This window comes from Pelodiscus sinensis, chromosome 1, assembly GCF_052426305.1.
Source record: "Pelodiscus sinensis isolate ZL-2025 chromosome 1, ASM5242630v1, whole genome shotgun sequence".
Classification (NCBI taxonomy): Eukaryota; Metazoa; Chordata; order Testudines; family Trionychidae; genus Pelodiscus; species Pelodiscus sinensis.
The window spans coordinates 188,473,760-188,490,492 of NC_143052.1; the positions used below are offsets into that span (position 1 = coordinate 188,473,760).

A 16,733-nucleotide genomic window follows, 5' to 3' on the forward strand; every position below is an offset into this window, starting at 1 on the left:
CATGAGGCCAGGGACATAGGGGTGCAGAAGGGTTGGGGGGTTGAGGAGGAGCTCAGGGCAGGGGTGGAGGTGTAGGAATCAAGTCTGGAGTTGGGAGAGGGGGAGCTCAGGAGGGAGGGGCTCAGAGCAAAGGGGGAGTGGCCACTGGCTTCTTCCCAGGGTGGCCCAGGACAGTGGGGGAACCACGCACCCTGCCTGCTGGCTTATCCGTAGGGCAGCAATGTGCACTCCCCACCCTCTGGCTTCTCTGGAGGCTGGGCCAGGGGCACACACCCTGCCTGCCAGCTTGTCCCCAGGGACTGGGCTGGAGTGGGGATGAGGACAAACAGTTCTTTCTTCCTCCTTCCTCCCCTGTCCTGAGGCAGGGCCAATGGGGCTTCCTCCTTTCCCCCTTGCACATCCCAGGGCAGGGGAAATGGGAGGGTGGGGGACCTTTCCCCCTCCCCTTCCCAGTCTGGGGATCCAGTGGGGCTTTCTTCCTCACTCCCCCCTCCTACAAGTGCAGCATCCTGAAGGGATTCTCGCCAACGCCCTGTCTAGCAGAGCTTCCCTTCCTCCCACTATATTGCTTCAGCTAGGGGTGGGGGCAAGGGGTTTCGGGCAGAGAAGCCAGTTACATGGTCCAGTGGCTGGCAAGATAGAATCATAGAATCATAGATTCTGTCTTTCTAAGATGGTGAGCCGCTGTCCCCAGCTGGCCCTCTGTTGGTGATGTGGCTGCCTCCAGTGGTCATTCTGCAATTAGCTCTTCCTCCAATCCGCCCCTCCCTTTCCATGTTAGGCAAAACATTCACATTCCAGACACTTCCTGTTTTCCAGGAACACCCAAGCCTGAGCTTGCTTTAAATTAGGAGAAAAGAGAGCTGCATATCAAATTTGGTGGTCCTAGCTCTTACCGTTTAGGAGGAGTTCTTGAACAAATGGACTCACGGAAGGATAGACAAACAGATGCACATTTCTAAAATATATAGATAAATAATCTGAGGGATAAAATTTAAGATTATTTCTGTGGCAAGATCTGGATGTTGTGCCACAGTTTTAAGATGAATGCTCTGCATGAGATTTTACTTCATTGCCAAAAATAATATTTTGTGTTCTTTTTAGGCCCTGATCCTTCAAATACTTACATTATGTATTTAACTTTAAGCACTTGAGTGTTTCCACTGAACTCAGTGGACTTTTTACATGCCTGAAGATAAGCATATATTTTAGGGATGTTAAAATGGTTAACCAGTTAAATGCTAATGCTTAATTGTTTTAACTTTGGGTCTGCTGCCCAGCCTCACTGTATCTGTGGCCATGGGGACCTGCTACCCACGCTGCCACCGTTGGTGGCTGGCCACCACTGAAGTTTGCTAGCAAGAGCCTGTTAACCAGTAAACATACTGGTAAGCCTCATGCTTATTGGTTAACATACCTAATACATTTAAGTGGGCTTACAAGATCAGGACTTGAATGTACCCAGCACTGACAATACAGTAGAAGGGAATTCTTATATGGGACCCTCACCAGTCAAAACCATTGTCTCCAGAATCTGTTAAAATCTAAATAAATAATTGAGATGGGCTACACTCTTTTGTCAGTATAGTTACATCAAGATGAATTTGGTTCATTGTTTTCCAGTTTTGAACCTTAAATACACTAATGACAGGGCTAAATCTGTGATCTTCTGAGATGAGGTCAGCTGATAATAGAACAGAACCATCTGAGTACATTCTGTGCTATTTAAATTTTTTTACAGTGCTTGTGCTTCACTGATGGTGTCACTGTTGCCCCCATGCCACCAGTCCAGGCCCACAAACGGTTAAGGGATGGAGACCAGGGCCCAAACACTGCAGGGATGGGAGCTTATTGCCCAGCACCACAGGTAAAGTGATTTATATTGCTTTCTAAACGTCCTCAAAAAAGTAATTAAGCTTTGGTGAATTTGTTAATAGGCACGCAGTTCTGGGTCCATTATGTAGGCATGAGAAGACTTACCTGGCATTGCCTGGGTCTGGGTCTGGGTCTGGCCTGGGTTGGAGAGGGGCTGCACGGCCCACCCGCCAGCTTCTCACCTGGGGTAAGAGGCAGGGCATGCAGCCCCAGGCAGCATCAGCCACACAGGCCACCTGGCAGCTTCTCCCGGGGCTAGTCTGTGTAGGCTGCCCAGAAGCTTTTCCCCAGGACTGGCCTGAGGACAGCAAGGGCCACACAGGCCATGGAGGTAACGGGGGCCACAGCTGCTCCCCAGGGCAGGACAGGGTGGCGGGGCTCATGCTGCTGACCAGCAGCTACTCTGTGGGGCTGAGGCACTTGCTGTCCCCCTGTGATAATTTGTGATTATAACTGTCCCTGCTATCGCACCCCTCCCTTTCTGTTTGATGCGAAACAATCACATTCCATGCACATTAAGGATGTTAAATAGCAGGTAATTGAATATATTGCCTGTGAAGTCAGTGCTTTGTTTGCATAAGGCTATGGAGCCTCAGTCCTATTATGCATTCTTGGACTTCAGGTCTGAGTTCTGGAAAGTGATCTCCATCGTGGCTTTTCTGTTCATTTAGCTGTGCTGTCCCTCTGTCGCTGGTAGCAATTTTGGAAATGAGCATATACTTAAAAAACTAGACATTTGTAATTCCTGATATGTCTGGAAGCTTTCTGTATCTTAAACGAGATGTTAGCTAATGATTTCGGAATTTGTTTTGTAACAAAGAGTGTTTGTGACCAGATGCATAACATGGGGAAGGAATGCAGCAAGACAGGTTAAAGAATATTTAGATAAGTTACATGTATTCAGATCAACAGGGCCTGATGACCCAGGAAATTTAAGGAGCTAGCTGAAGCATTAGCATTTATCTTTAAGAACTTGTGGAGGATGAATGAGGTCCCAGAAGATTACAGAAGGGAAAAAAGAGGCTCTGGGAAGTAACAGGACCAGTCAGCCAAACTTTGATACTTGGAAAGATATTGAAAGAAATTGTCAGTTTTGAGCACCTAGAGCAGTGTGGCTGGAAGTGATCTGTGAAACCACTTTGGGAAACCTGTAAACTGACCGTGTCAGTTTGTTTATTTACTGGCGCTGCGCCCATGTAGTGTTGCAGCACTTATTGGCTTTGGTTCGCCATTTGCAGCCAAGTGGCACTGCAGGTAGCAGCAGCCCAGCCCATACCACTTCCAGCAGCTCCCTTTGGCTGCAAACGGCAAACGAACTAATAGGAGCCACGAGGCTCCATGGCCATGGCGCTGGGTAAGTAAACAAACCAGCGTGGTCTCGAGGATGGATAGTAGATTCATAAGTAGTAACCAAAATGGATTTATAGAGACTAGATCATGGAAAATAAACGAAATGGTTTTTGACGGGGTGTGTCAGCCGAAATGGTTAGGGCAGTGTGTTCATGTGTGTTACACCCAAGTCTTCAACTGCTGAGACTCAAAGTCTCGTTGCAGTGGGCAGCCTAGGAGGCTGGAGGGCGCCCCGAAAAATAGTTTAACATCTGTGACTTTACTGCTAGGACCGGGGTCCCGTCGCAGAGGGCAGCCAACAGGCTCTCAGATGCCCCGAGTTTATAGGAAGAGCTTATTACACCTCAGATTTTAGCTGCTAGGATACAGAAATCCCTTTGCAGCGGGCAGCCTGGGGAGGCTGAGAGGTGCCCCAACGGATCTGTCCCCTGGAAGCGACACGATCCAAAACGCCCAAGCTCTTCCTATACCTGTCCATTTTGACCGGCTGAAGTTCCTTTGTTTGTGTTCGGTTCGGGTACAGCAGCACGGGTTTAAGTCAGAAGCTTGACACGCACTGGCTTATTTATAGGAGAAAGAAAGAGAAAAGAAATAAAAGAAACTTGGTTCAATATATATATATTTATAAGTGAATGAAGGCATCCCACTTATTCCCAAAGTTTATAGCTAAATCACCTTACCAAAGGCATTTTACAATAGAAATGAAGCAGTTTGCCTTAAGAAAACTATAATAAAGTAACTAAACTTACAGCAGAGTGACAATTAAAGTGTACACATAAAGAAAACACATTGCAGGTACAATTCTTACCCCTGCGTTCCAGACTTGGCCTGGCCAGCGTCTTTCTCTCAATCCCTCGGGAAGAAGTAGGGCGAGGTTGGGCGTCCCACAGACCTCGGGAGACAATTAATACCTGCCAGCAGGTGTAGGTGATTGGAGCTCAAAGGGGGTGGGCAACTAAACCCCTCTTTATACCCCTTGGGTCACATGGGCTTCTTCCTGGTCTTAAGTGGCCAATTAGGAAAAATGGCTTTGAACGCCAAGTTTCCCACGAAGGGTGCAAAGTATAATTTACACCTGGGAAGATGCAGACAATGGGTACCTCTGGTATGTGATGGGCGAAGATTCCTTTCCTGAGACAGTGCAGGCGTGTCAATTACTGATACTAGCCATCACGGCGATGGGAGGCCTCCCAGTCATCAGCTAGCCTATTTACTGTTTGGTTTCTGTTTATGGTAGAGTCAGGAACAGGCACCACACCTGCGTTCCCAGGGCATCAAAGGCTGACTGCCTTTCTCTTGCTCTCTGGGGGAGGGGGGGGAAACAAGATGGGGTTTGTGTCTGGCTACACAGGATTATTAGTTTAGAGCAGGGGTCTCCAAACTTTTCAGCCCGAGGGCCGCATTAACTATCAAACAGCAGTTCGGGGGCCGACTACACACTTGAGGTCCAAATAAAAAACAATCAAAACATGGATGTTGTTTTTAATTATTTATTTAATATTATTTTATTCAGTTATTATTTAATAACACATTCATACACTACACATGAACACCTGTATTAGTGTGAATGGTGAAATTGTTTCCTGGATGCCAAAATAGCAGACATTTCTGGCTTTAGATTTGTTGTCCCTAACATCAACAGTGACCTGAGATTATCATCGGACAAGTTTGTTCTCAAATTGTTCTTCACGTATTTCATTCTTGAAAATGTTTGTTCACACAGGTATGTTGTTCCAAAGATTGAAAGGTACCTTGATGCAAAAGTTTTGACATTAGGAAAGTCTTCCTTGGGCAAAATCTGGTAAAAACCCACCAGTCCTATTTTGAACTTGTCCCTAAGGAGGTCATTTGCTTGCAACTCAATGACTTCCAGCTGCAGTTCATCTGGGCAACTGGCCACATCTGCTTCAAATGGGTTTTGAAACAATCTCACTTCTTCTGCCTTTGAATCCAAAAAGGTCTCCACGGGCCGGATGAGAAGGCCTCGCGGGCCGCATCCGGCCCCCGGGCCGTAGTTTGGAGACCCCTGGTTTAGAGGATGCAGGAGGAGGGAGGGAATGGAATAGATGTGATGTACTGCATCCTGATTTTAGTAAGACTTTTGACATAGTTCCAAGTGACATAAACTTGGGAAATGTAGGCTAGATAAAATTACTACAAGGTAGGTGCAAAAGGGTTGAAAGACCATAGTCAGAGTAGTTATCATGGATTTGCTGTCACATTAGAGGGTGCTAGCATGTGGGAGGCCAGGATTAGAATTCAAAATGACTTTGACAAACTGGAGAATTGGTCCACAATCAACAAGGTGAAATTCAGTCAAGGCAAGTGTGATGTGCTACTGTTAAGTAGGAAAAATCAAATGCACAACTGCAAAATGGGGAATAACTGGCTAGTTAGATAGTAGTACTGCTGAAAAGGATCTGGAGATTATTGTTGATTCGTAGTTAATTTGTGTTCTACTATGTTAGGGCTACTCAACACGCACAAAGTGGGCAACATGTGGACCATGGCCTGTTTGTTTGTGGCCTGCGGTGCAGTTTGGGTTTACGCAGGGCTCAACATGTGGCCCGTGGGTGAGATCCTTTGAACATGGCCTCCACTGGGAACATGATCCATAATAGTGGGTCAATATAATGGTCTTCTGTTGATATGTGTTTTAGTAGTTAAATTCCTGGACTGTCATTGCTCATTAAAAGTGCTGTCATATGGGTGGAAATTGGGTAACTATTGCATTTTATTAGTGTCAGCAGAACTGACTTAGATGGGGCCTGCGTGTTGTGTAATCTTGCCTTAATCTTTGTATTCATGCCTGTCAGTGTGAAATAAGCTATTTGCATATATTTGCATGTACATGCAACCACACTTAAGTTGCGGCCCTTAGCACGCACTGAAAGTATTGTAGCCCCCAGGGCTTCCAAAGTTGAGTAGCCCTGTACTATGTGATACAATTGCAAAAAAGGCTAATAACATTTTGGGATATATTAACAGGAGTGTTGTTTATAAGACAAGGAGGGTAATTGTCCTGCTCTGCTCAGCATTCTTCAAGCCTCATCTGCTGCATTGTGTCCAGGTCTGGGGGCCACACTTTTGGTAAGATGTGGACAAATTGGGGAGAGTCCAGAGGACAGCAGCAGCCACAACAATAAAAGGCTTGGAAAACTTGACTTGTAAGGAAAGCTTAAAAAACCTGGGCTTGTTTAGTGTTGAGAAAAGGAGACTGAAGGAGAACCTAATAAGTCTTCAAATATGTTAAAAGCTGTTCTTCAATTGTTCTGTGATCAATTGTTCTTCATGTCTATTGAAGGCAGGATAAGAAGTAATGAACTAAATCTGCAGCATGTGAGACCTAAGCTAGACATTAAGAAAATATTTCTACTCTAAGGATAGTTAAAAACTGGAATAGGTTACTGAGAGAGGTTGTGGAATACCTGTCATTGTAGGTTTTCAAGAATAGGTTAGATATACACCAGTCAGGGATAGTCTAGGTCAGCCATGGCCAACCTGCGGCTCGTGAGCCGCATGTGGCTCTTCCCACCCTGAAATTGCGACTCGCAAAGCCACCCCCGCGCTCCTGAAAACAGCCCCCACCTCCCGGCTCCCTGTGCTCACCGAGGCAGGGGAACTGACCAGCATGGCCATTCAAAATGGCATCTTCAAGATGGTGGCGGCTGGCGGGAGCCTGATGTGGCCAAAAAGTCTTTAACCACGTTTCTTAAAGGGGCAGTCCTTTTTTTTCTCTTTCCTAGACAACTCCCTCTGTTCCCCCCCAGCTCTTTGTGCTATATGCACAACTATTTTGGCTCTTTGCCTGTAACAGGTAGGCCACCCCTAGTCTAGGTATATTTGATCCTGCTTCAGTATAGGGGCCTGGACTCAATGACTTTTCAAGGTCCTACAGAAATACAGAATATGTTGGGTGAAAATAGGCATATGGCACTTCTTATGGAAACAAGACTACCTCACTGGTACAAAATAAATGAGTTATGTTCAGTGCTTTTTAAGAGACTCAGATATATATATAAGAAGAGGAAACATACCACAAAAAGTTTATACTCTCAATTTGGAATTGCTCATCAGATTCCGGAAGCTCTTCTAGAAAGAATTAAAGACTCTGTCCTGCAAAACGTTGTTGATGGTATGAGACAAGAGGGAGCAACATATGTAGGTAAGCACTCACCTGAATGACAGAGTAAAGACATGCCAAGTAATTTTGTTGAATTACTTTTGAACTCCAAATTATCTTCGTCAAAGAAAAATGCATTCGTTTTTCATGCTATTTTAAATCTCCCCAGCATTGTATATATTGCTTCCTTTGAGAGACCTTCATTTCTACTCTGGATGGCATTTCAGGAGTTTTATTGTGCTTGCTTTTTTTCGTGTAGTTGAAGAACTGGAGGGACTATGAATTTCTGAGCTGTAAAACAAATATCAACTGTATAGTGAGAGACTTGTTAGTTGCTATGAACAGTAGGGAAGCCTGCGTTTGATCTCATCACAGTCACTTTCATCAAAGAGAAAGAACTGAACTCTAGTAGCCAAAAGATATTCAAGTGTTTCTTTTTCTTTTTTAAATAAAACTAACATTTCTTTATGAACTCTGTATATTACACCAGATACAAACGGATGATCCTTAACTCTACATGCTTGTTTTATTAAATTAAGCTCTATATTTCACACCTACATTCAGTAATGAAAGTTTTCTTCAGTACTGTCATGAAACTAATTTGAAGAAGGGTATGTTACTGTATAAAAGCACTGTCAGCTGCCACTTCATGCCAATAGGTTCACTTGCCACTGAAAGCATCAGAATCAAGTCTGTAGGAAAGTAGAACCTAATCCTGCAACGTGCCCAGTGCCTCTTATTTACTCAGTAGGTGGTGAAAATGTTCAGCACCATATTAGAAGCAGGTGCAAGGTTGACTTTTCCATCAATTCTCTAAAGGTATTTTTGGGAACCTAGCAATGAAGTACTCGTTTCAGATCATCATGTGTTTGTACGTGTAACCCCTTCTGCCAGGTAGGCCTGGCAGCAACCAGGGCTGGGTTCAATATCTAGGGGTCCATCTCATACAGAACCGACTCGAGCCCCCACCCAGTAACCTGGAAAATTCACACACCCCTAGGTGCCTCTGAGAGGCAATGCTTCCCCACTCGCAAGCACAGAGTCTGAGTGTAGGAAAGAAACATTTAATGAAACTGAGAAGTTCATAGCCCAAACATGAGCTAAGCCCCCTGCCCCCCAGCCAAGAGTCACCTGAAGTCCCAAAATCCAACACCCCAAAAGTCTCTGTCCCTGGTCAGTGCCTCCCAGAGTCCAAAAGTTTACCTGAAGGGTTTTACCTCCCAACCTGGGTAGAAATCGGGGCGGGGGGATAGATAGGGGCACCTTACGTGGTCCAAGGCCGATGGCCCCACCTCTCCATAGGGTCTGCTGCAGTCTTTAATGCGAGCCACTCTGCCACGTTCCACTAGATGTCTCGTCCCACTTCACTGGACGCTCCGCTGGTCGCCTGCTGCCGTTCCTACCAGTCGCACCGCACCACTGGTTGCCTGCCGCCACTCCTACCAGCCGCGCCATGCCGCTGGTCGCCTGCTGCTGCTCCACACCTGCCACCGCTCCTCGCTTGCCGCCAGTCCTACCAGCTGCGCCACGCTGCTGGTCGCCTCTCCTCGCCTGCTGCTGCTCCGTGCCGCTGGTTGCCGCTTCTCGCCTGCCACCACTCCTACCGGCCACTCTGCTGGCCTCTGCCACTTTGCTGACTGCAATGGTCTGGCTCCCAGCCAAACCAGTGATTTCAGCTCTTATGGTATGTCTACACTACCACCCTAGTTTGAACTAGGGTGGTAGTGTAGGCAACCGGAGTTGCAAATGAAGCCCAGGATTCTACTCTTGCAAGTAGGAATAAGAGATCCTCCGGAAAAGGGCTTTATTCTGGAGGACTGCGCCAGTCTAGACGTTCTTTTCCGGCTTTTCCCCAAGCTGGAAAAAAAGCGGCGGCCATGTTTATTTAAATCCCGTGGGGGATATTTAAATCCCCCGCGGATTTCCCTATTCTGACTTGCCTGCTTTGCATGCCTCTTCCAGAGAAGGGGCCAGTCTAGACGTAGCCCTAGTGATTTCAACTCTTTAGCCACCACCTAGACTGGCAAAGGATTCCAGCTTTCAGTGGACTAGCAAAAAGACTCATTATGGAGTCTGCTTTAGGTCTGTCCTTAAAACAAAGGGGCTACATCTACATTGGCAAGATTTTCCGCAAATACTTTTAACGCAAGAGTTTTTGCTTTAAAGTATTTGCGCAAGAGAGCGTCTACACTGGCATGTGCTTTTGCGCAAGAGATATGCTTTTGCACAAAATCATGCCAATGTAGACACAGACGGGGAAAGGGGCAGGTTGGGCCAATCTTACAGCTCATACCTGGCAGGTGTGAAGCAGGCTGACTCAAGCCCTTTAACCCTTCCCTCCCCCCCTCCCCAGGTCAGTTCACTCAACTCTGGAAGGGGGAGGCTTGTTCCTCGGAGACCTCTTACAGTGATAAAGAACAAATCATGTCAAACCAATCTGATAGCTTTCTTTAATAGGATAACGAGTCTTGTGGCTAAGGGAGAAGCGGTGGATGTGGTATACCTAGACTTTAGTAAGGCGTTTGATATGGTCTTGCATGATAATCTTATCAATAAACTAGGTAAATACAACTTAGATGGGGCTACTATAAGGTGGGTGCATAACTGGCTGGATAACCGTACTCAGAGAGTAGTTATTAATGGTTCACAATCCTGCTGGAAAGGCATAACAAGTGGGGTTCCGCAGGGGTCTGTTTTGGGACCGGCTCTGTTCAATATCTTCATCAACGATTTAGATATTGGTATAGAAAGTACGCTTATTAAGTTTGCAGATGATACCAAGCTGGGAGGGGTTGCGACTAATCTGCAGGATAGGGTCATAATTCAAAATGACCTGGACAAATTGGAGAAATGGTCTGAGGTAAATAGGATGAAGTTTAATAAAGACAAATGCAAAGTGCTCCACTTAGGAAGGAACAATCAGTTTCATACATACAGAATGGGAAGCGACTGTCTGGGAAGGAGTACGGCAGAAAGAGATCTAGGGGTTATAGTGGACCACAAGTTGAATATGAGTCAGCAGTGTGATGCTGTTGCAAAGAAAGCAAACATGATTCTGGGATGCATTAACAGGTGTGTTGTGAGCAAGACACGAGAAGTCATTCTTCCGCTCTACTCTGAGCTGGTTAGGCCTCAGTTGGAATATTGTGTTCAGTTCTGGGCACCGCATTTCAAGAAAGATGTGGAGAAATTAGAGAGGATCCAGAGAAGAGCAACAAGAATGATTAAAGGTCTAGAGAACATGACCTATGAGGGAAGGCTGAAGGAATTAGGTTTGTTTAGTTTAGAAAAGAGAAGATTGAGGGGGGACATGATAGCTGTTTTCAGGTATCTAAGAGGGTGTCATAAGGAGGAGGAAGAAAACTTGTTCATCTTGGCCTCTCGGGACAGAACAAGAAGCAATGGGTTTAAACTGCAGCAGGGGAGGTTTAGGTTGGACATTAGGAAAAAGTTCCTAACTGTCAGGGTAGTTAAACACTGGAATAAATTGCCCAGGGAGGTTGTAGAATCTCCATCTGTGGAGATATTTAAGAGTAGGTTAGATAAATGTCTATCAGGGATGGTCTAGACAGTATTTGGTCCTGCCATGAGGGCAGGGCACTGGACTCGATGACCTCTTGAGGTCCCTTCCAGTCCTAGTATTCTATGATTCTATGATGGTGTCTCTCCTGCAAGCACTGGTGTCATGTTTTACAGTTCCCTCATTTAGGGGTAGCATGATTTGTGACCCCCACAACAGCCCCAAATTATTTACAATACACCATATTCCATTCCAACACTGATCCTCCATCAGCCCTGGCTGAATTTGATTTACATAGCCACACCTCATATTCCCTCCTACTCCTGGCATGAGCTGTATTTACATATCAACAGATAACAGTTAATTATCTTGCAGAGCTAAACAATTGTAGTGGGCACACCCACGCCCAGGGCAGCTCTCTCCTTTTAGCTGGCTGATAGCAAGCAGCAGTTCAGCCCCTGCTTACATATGTATTTCACAGGTTTTACAGACTGATTTTAGTTTACTGTTTTGGTTAAATAATTTTAGATTAAGTTTGTTAATGACAATTCTTGGCCGTGAATTTTTGGTTGGGACTTTTGTCTTGTAACAGCAAATAACAACACAGAAACTCTTATGCATTGGTGTGCCGTGGATACTTCATTTGACAATTCATAGTGTTGGAAGGATTAGATTTTTATCTGTAAAATGGTGGTAAATGTCAATTTTGCTGTACACATAAACTGATGAAAAGGTATTTTCATAGGTTATGATTGAAACTTACAGACTGGCAAAATAAGAAAACTGCTGCTTAAGAACCCTTTAGAGTTTGATTTAAAGGTATTCACTTTGTATATTTTTATGTGATGTTGACAACCTGTGTTTAAACAGAAAGTTTTAACTTTTTTAATCTGTCTTCTGTTATTAAATAATTGTCTGATCCCTCATAAATTCTCACAATCTTGAAAATTCAAATATATAAAAAAAGCTTAAAAATAAGCATTAACATTCTTTCTTGAAATTTCTGCTGAGCCTAGCAACAGTGCAACACAAATAAATGGGAGGTATTCTTTGAGAACTGATGGTGAATTTTTCAAGGCTTCTTTACATCTTCAGAATGGCTATAATTAATGGGCTTTGACAGAGGGCAGACTCTGCCCCTCTGTGTTTAAACTCAATCGACACTTGAAATTTCTGAACCAGCTCAGTCCTTTTCTATTATCTTCATCAATCAATCACAGAATACATTAGTTATGGTACTGCTATTCAGTTTGCTGGATTTTTATGGGATTCATAAAGGATAGCAATAGAATACAAACACTTTGCAGAACCCATAGTGCAGATTCATATACAGAGTTTACATAAATTTATCCCATATTTAAGTTTACTGCTTTTTAAAAAAGTACAAAAACTGTTCTGAGCTAGATTGCATAATTCTGCTTTCTATTCAGGTGTGCTGCAAACAGGATTAATGTGTATCAAAGATGATGTGAAAATTTTAAACTTCAGCTGCCATTTTGGTGACCCACAGTGCCAGGTGAGAGATGTTGGATGCCTAAATATGCCCTCTATTCTACACAAGAATTTAATAACTTTCTACAAATATAATTGTACATAATTTAGCAGAATGTATGTCATAGCTACTACAAATATGGAAATCTACAAAAAGCCTATTAGAAAATGTGGCAGTAACTGTTAGAAATTTGTTAGCATTTATCTTCTGTGAAATGTTCATTGACTTAGTTTGCAGTTGAAGTTACTGCTCAATTTCTGGTTTTCTGAGTAAGAAAGGAGACCAGACACTTTTGTGCTACGTAATTTCACACTTGGTCTCTACAAGCTATTGTTGTTTTCTGCTTGTTGCTAAGAGAATTGGTTGGAATTTTTTCAAGTGATAGTAAGTTTGCCAAAAATGCATTTTTGGTCTACTGAAACTATTTTAATTCAATTAATAGTTTCAACTGAATAAAACTTGAAAACAAAATTCTTGGAAATGTCAAACTTGTTTGTTTAGAAAATGTCGATATGAGCTGTTCAGAAATAAATGTTAATACAAAATCTTTTGGCACTTGTTTTTTTGTTTTGTTTTTCCTTTTGGTTTGAAGCTTGCCATTTTTGTTTGTTTTTCCAGAAATTTTTTAGGTAAGCCATCAAAGAGAAAAATTATTTGCTTAGCTCTGATTTCAAGGAATAATTACTGCAAATTAATTGATTTGTTTACAGATCTGCAAATGTAGCAAAATATGCCATATTCTTAACACAGTTTTTGCTCATTAAGTTGAACTTCATGAGAGTTTTTTAATTCTTGAAGAAATGCTTAATACTGTACATCTTTGATATTTCAGCAGTTCAGCAAAATAACATGTAACGAGTTAATTGCTTAGCATACTTTTGCAGGTAATTCTTCCACTGCTCAAAAATGATTTGTATGAAGTGATTCAAGCAACAATTGATGGTAAACTCTCCAGCTGCTTGCCAGCTTGGTCAGAAAATTGTACTGCTGTGTCTGTGGTTATGGCAAGTGAAGGGTATCCAGGAGACTATGCCAAAGGAATGGAGGTAACAGGTAACTTCTTTTTTTATTCTAGACCAGCACAACTGCAGGAGCCTAGTAAAGTTTAATTAGCAGAAAGCCATATTGTTTCTGGTCCTGAGTAGATGCAGGAAGAAAAGAAGCCTTCATCCATCACTCCTTGCACCTGCTCATGTGGGATAGTCATCATCATGGAAATGTAGGTTTACACACCTGTCCAAAGTTGCACGGAGCAGGCAGTTTCTAAGAACCAAGGCTGTGGGTTTGGAGCTGGGATGAGAAGAGGGCTCTAGAGAACTGAGTACTCTAAAGTATTGGGAATTCCTCCAGAGACTTTGTGGAGAGTCCAAACTGGAGTGTCATTCTTTCACGAGTTCTCTTACACTAGCTCAGATTTGCTGGCTTGTAGGTAAGGTAATCCAGCTGTCTCAGCCAGACAATGTCTCACTAAAACTGAAACCTTTCCCTGTTGGCCTGTGTAATACTAGAATCTGTTAATCTTTTTAACAGGAGACTTCTCCTACACCATATCTGGTCTTCAAGTCCTTCCTCGGCACCAGCTAGCAGACCTGAGCAGTGCAGAGACAAGCTCATGTTAAAAAGCTCTCACTGCAGCATGTGTTTCTGGAAGAATTGTGTCTGGCTGTGTCCAGACTCCATGCCTCCGTCGACGGAGGCATGTAGATTAGCGAGATCGGAAGAGGGAAATGAAGCCGCGATTAAAATAATCGCGGCTTCATTTAAATTTAAATGGCTTCCCCGATCTGCCGATCAGCTGTTTGTCGGCAGATCGGGAGAGTCTGGACGCGATGCCCCGACAAAGAAGCCTTTCTTCATCGACACAGGTAAGCCTCGTGAAACCAGGTTTACCTGTGTCGATGAAGAAAGGCTTCTTTGTCGGGGCATCGCGTCCAGACTCTCCCGATCTGCCGACAAACAGCTGATCGGCAGATCGGGGCAGCCATTTAAATTTAAATGAAGCCGCGATTATTTTAATCGCGGCTTCATTTCCCTCTTCCGATCTCGCTAATCTACATGCCTCCGTCGACGGAGGCATGGAGTCTGGACACAGCCTCTGTGTCAGCTAGAGAATGGTGCTGGTCCATTTCCCTTCCTTATCTTCTTTCAGTGCAGCTAGTGTCTCTATTTTGCTTATTTCTGCAGTGCGCTGGAGAAGTTTTTAATTTCCTACACATGAGTGTATAAGCCTACACATGACAAAAATGACAAAAAAAAACCCAAACCATTAATTCAAAGAAATCCCTGGCTAAGTTCAACACTTTATTTGTATTCCATTGCTTAGTGTGCATATGTTTAACTCCCTGCAACATGTAAGCTCATCAGAACAGAAGGAAATGAGTATCTTTGTGTATCACAACTAGAACATGAGTTTTCTGTGTGTTTTCCTGTTGCTTGCATTGTCGGTATAATGTAAAAAATGCACCAGAATAAGTGTGTTGTCTCTTAAAATATTAGGCCCAGGGGTTAATTTGAAAGCAGAGTCATGAAGCTCAGTCAGCTGTAGTTCAGCTCTGACCTTTAGCACAGTGCAGCCTGCATGGTATGTCACACGTTACAGCTGCCGCAAGTAGAAGAGCTTTCTTTTTCCGATAAAAGCAGTTCCTAGCCTATTGTGAAATTGGGAGTTGCTATGTTGGATTTTTCTGTCTAATGAGGAAAGCAGCTAATTTCCCCCTCAAAAATAACCTCAATAGTAAAATCTTCAAATCTTCCCCCCCCCCCACCCTGTCCCAAAAAAGGCTTTTTTTCCTAGTAAGTATTAAAAAGAACTAAAGGTTTTTAACTTGCATATACAACTAATAGAGCTGAGGAGGCAATCATCAACAAGTATTTGAAAGGTGCAGATTCTCTGGAGGGGGAGGAATGGTCTGGGGTGGTCTAAGCAGTACTGTTAGATGTAATAGGATGAAAATTAATGCAGGATGACTATCAAGAAAATATTCCAAACTGTGAGTTCTTCTGGGGTGTAAAATGGTAGATCAAGGAAAGCCTTGTCTCTAGAGTCATTTAAAATTAAACTGGACAAATTCTTCAGAAACATCTTGCCATGGCAGATGGGTTCTTTAGATGTCCTAATGCATTTCTTTTATTCTATGAACTGTTGCTCTTGAGGCAGACTCAACAGGAATAAAATGGGCATGGAACATGAGCTACCCTCTCACTCTGGAAGTGGATAGAATGAGGAAGTGTAAGGAAACATGTAGTGTCATGGCCTGTGCTTTGAGGCATAAAAGAACTTCAGTGTCCAGCATAGTCACCATCATTATATTTGATTTAAAATAAGGAGACATCATTTTGCTTTCCTTTTGTAGGACTTCTTCAAGCAAAAGACCTAGGGCTGGAAGTGTTCCATGCAGGCACAGCAATGCAGGATGATAAAGTGGTGATTGATGGTGGCAGAGTCCTTACAGTAACGGCTGTCAAGGAGGATCTGATGTCAGCACTGGAAGAAGCCAAAAAAGGAGTAGCAGCCATACAGTTCAAGGGTGCCATTTACAGAAAGGACATTGGTTATTCAGCTATAGCTTTCTTCCAACAGTCTGAGTATGTAAGCAAGGGCACTAGAAAAAATAGATACTTGTCTCATTCAAAGCCATTCCTGTTCTGATTCTGTGATGAACAGTTAATGCAGAAAATGTCATTATAATGTAGAAACCATTTCATATTTAGCTAGAAGCCATTCTGTATAACAAAAGCCATTTCAGTTTCTTGTGTCTGCACGTATACTAGAGGGAGTGAACTGGCCTTCACTGAGGTGGGGAGAGGCCAGAAGGATGCGCTGTTGGAATGTGTTAATGAACTATTTTGAGCTGAAGCTCGAACTCCCTCTAAACCTGTTTCTTTCTCTGCTGATAATAATTCCTCTTTGAAGTTCTCTTTGATTTATTGCCCTGACGTCAGACTTGTTTGGTTAAGGGTATAAAATACTAGGATTAATTGTATTAGCCAGCCTCACTGGGCCTGGCTCTGCTGGGACCACGTTTGGCTCACTTTGCTTTTATTGGCCAATAAAACTGTCAATTTAGCTGCGTAAACTGAATGAGGCTTTTGCTTCGACAATAATCACAAATGTGCCCCCTTTTTCTTCTTTCAGAGGACAGCTACATGATGACCTAAATGTAGACACTATAACCAGCGGTGCTCGGATTAATAAGTCCGAACCACCAACTGCAAATGGTTGTAGATCAGGTAAGAATAGAACAGTTCTGCATACTTCTTTTATTTCGAATGAAATCTCAATTCCTTCAAGGAAATGAGCAGACCTGGCATTGGTGTCACTTAATGAAGCAATAGCACTTGTGCATAATTGAAACAGGGCTTAAATTGTCTTT

At 43.5% G+C, this 16,733-nt stretch overlaps 1 protein-coding gene across 2 annotated transcripts in view; it reads left to right on the forward strand.

Annotated features, from left to right (window-relative positions):
* The window catches only part of LOC102461235 (trifunctional purine biosynthetic protein adenosine-3-like), a 56,325-nt gene that overhangs the window by 11,497 nt on the left and 28,095 nt on the right, over positions 1-16,733 (forward strand). For both annotated transcript variants that reach the window (XM_025186105.3, XM_025186106.3), the window contains exons 6-11: positions 1,742-1,867; positions 7,303-7,390; positions 12,299-12,384; positions 13,245-13,413; positions 15,714-15,945; positions 16,496-16,590. In XM_025186105.3, the coding sequence (XP_025041890.3) occupies positions 1,742-1,867; positions 7,303-7,390; positions 12,299-12,384; positions 13,245-13,413; positions 15,714-15,945; positions 16,496-16,590 (796 nt within the window). The remainder of the gene's footprint in view (positions 1-1,741; positions 1,868-7,302; positions 7,391-12,298; positions 12,385-13,244; positions 13,414-15,713; positions 15,946-16,495; positions 16,591-16,733) is intronic.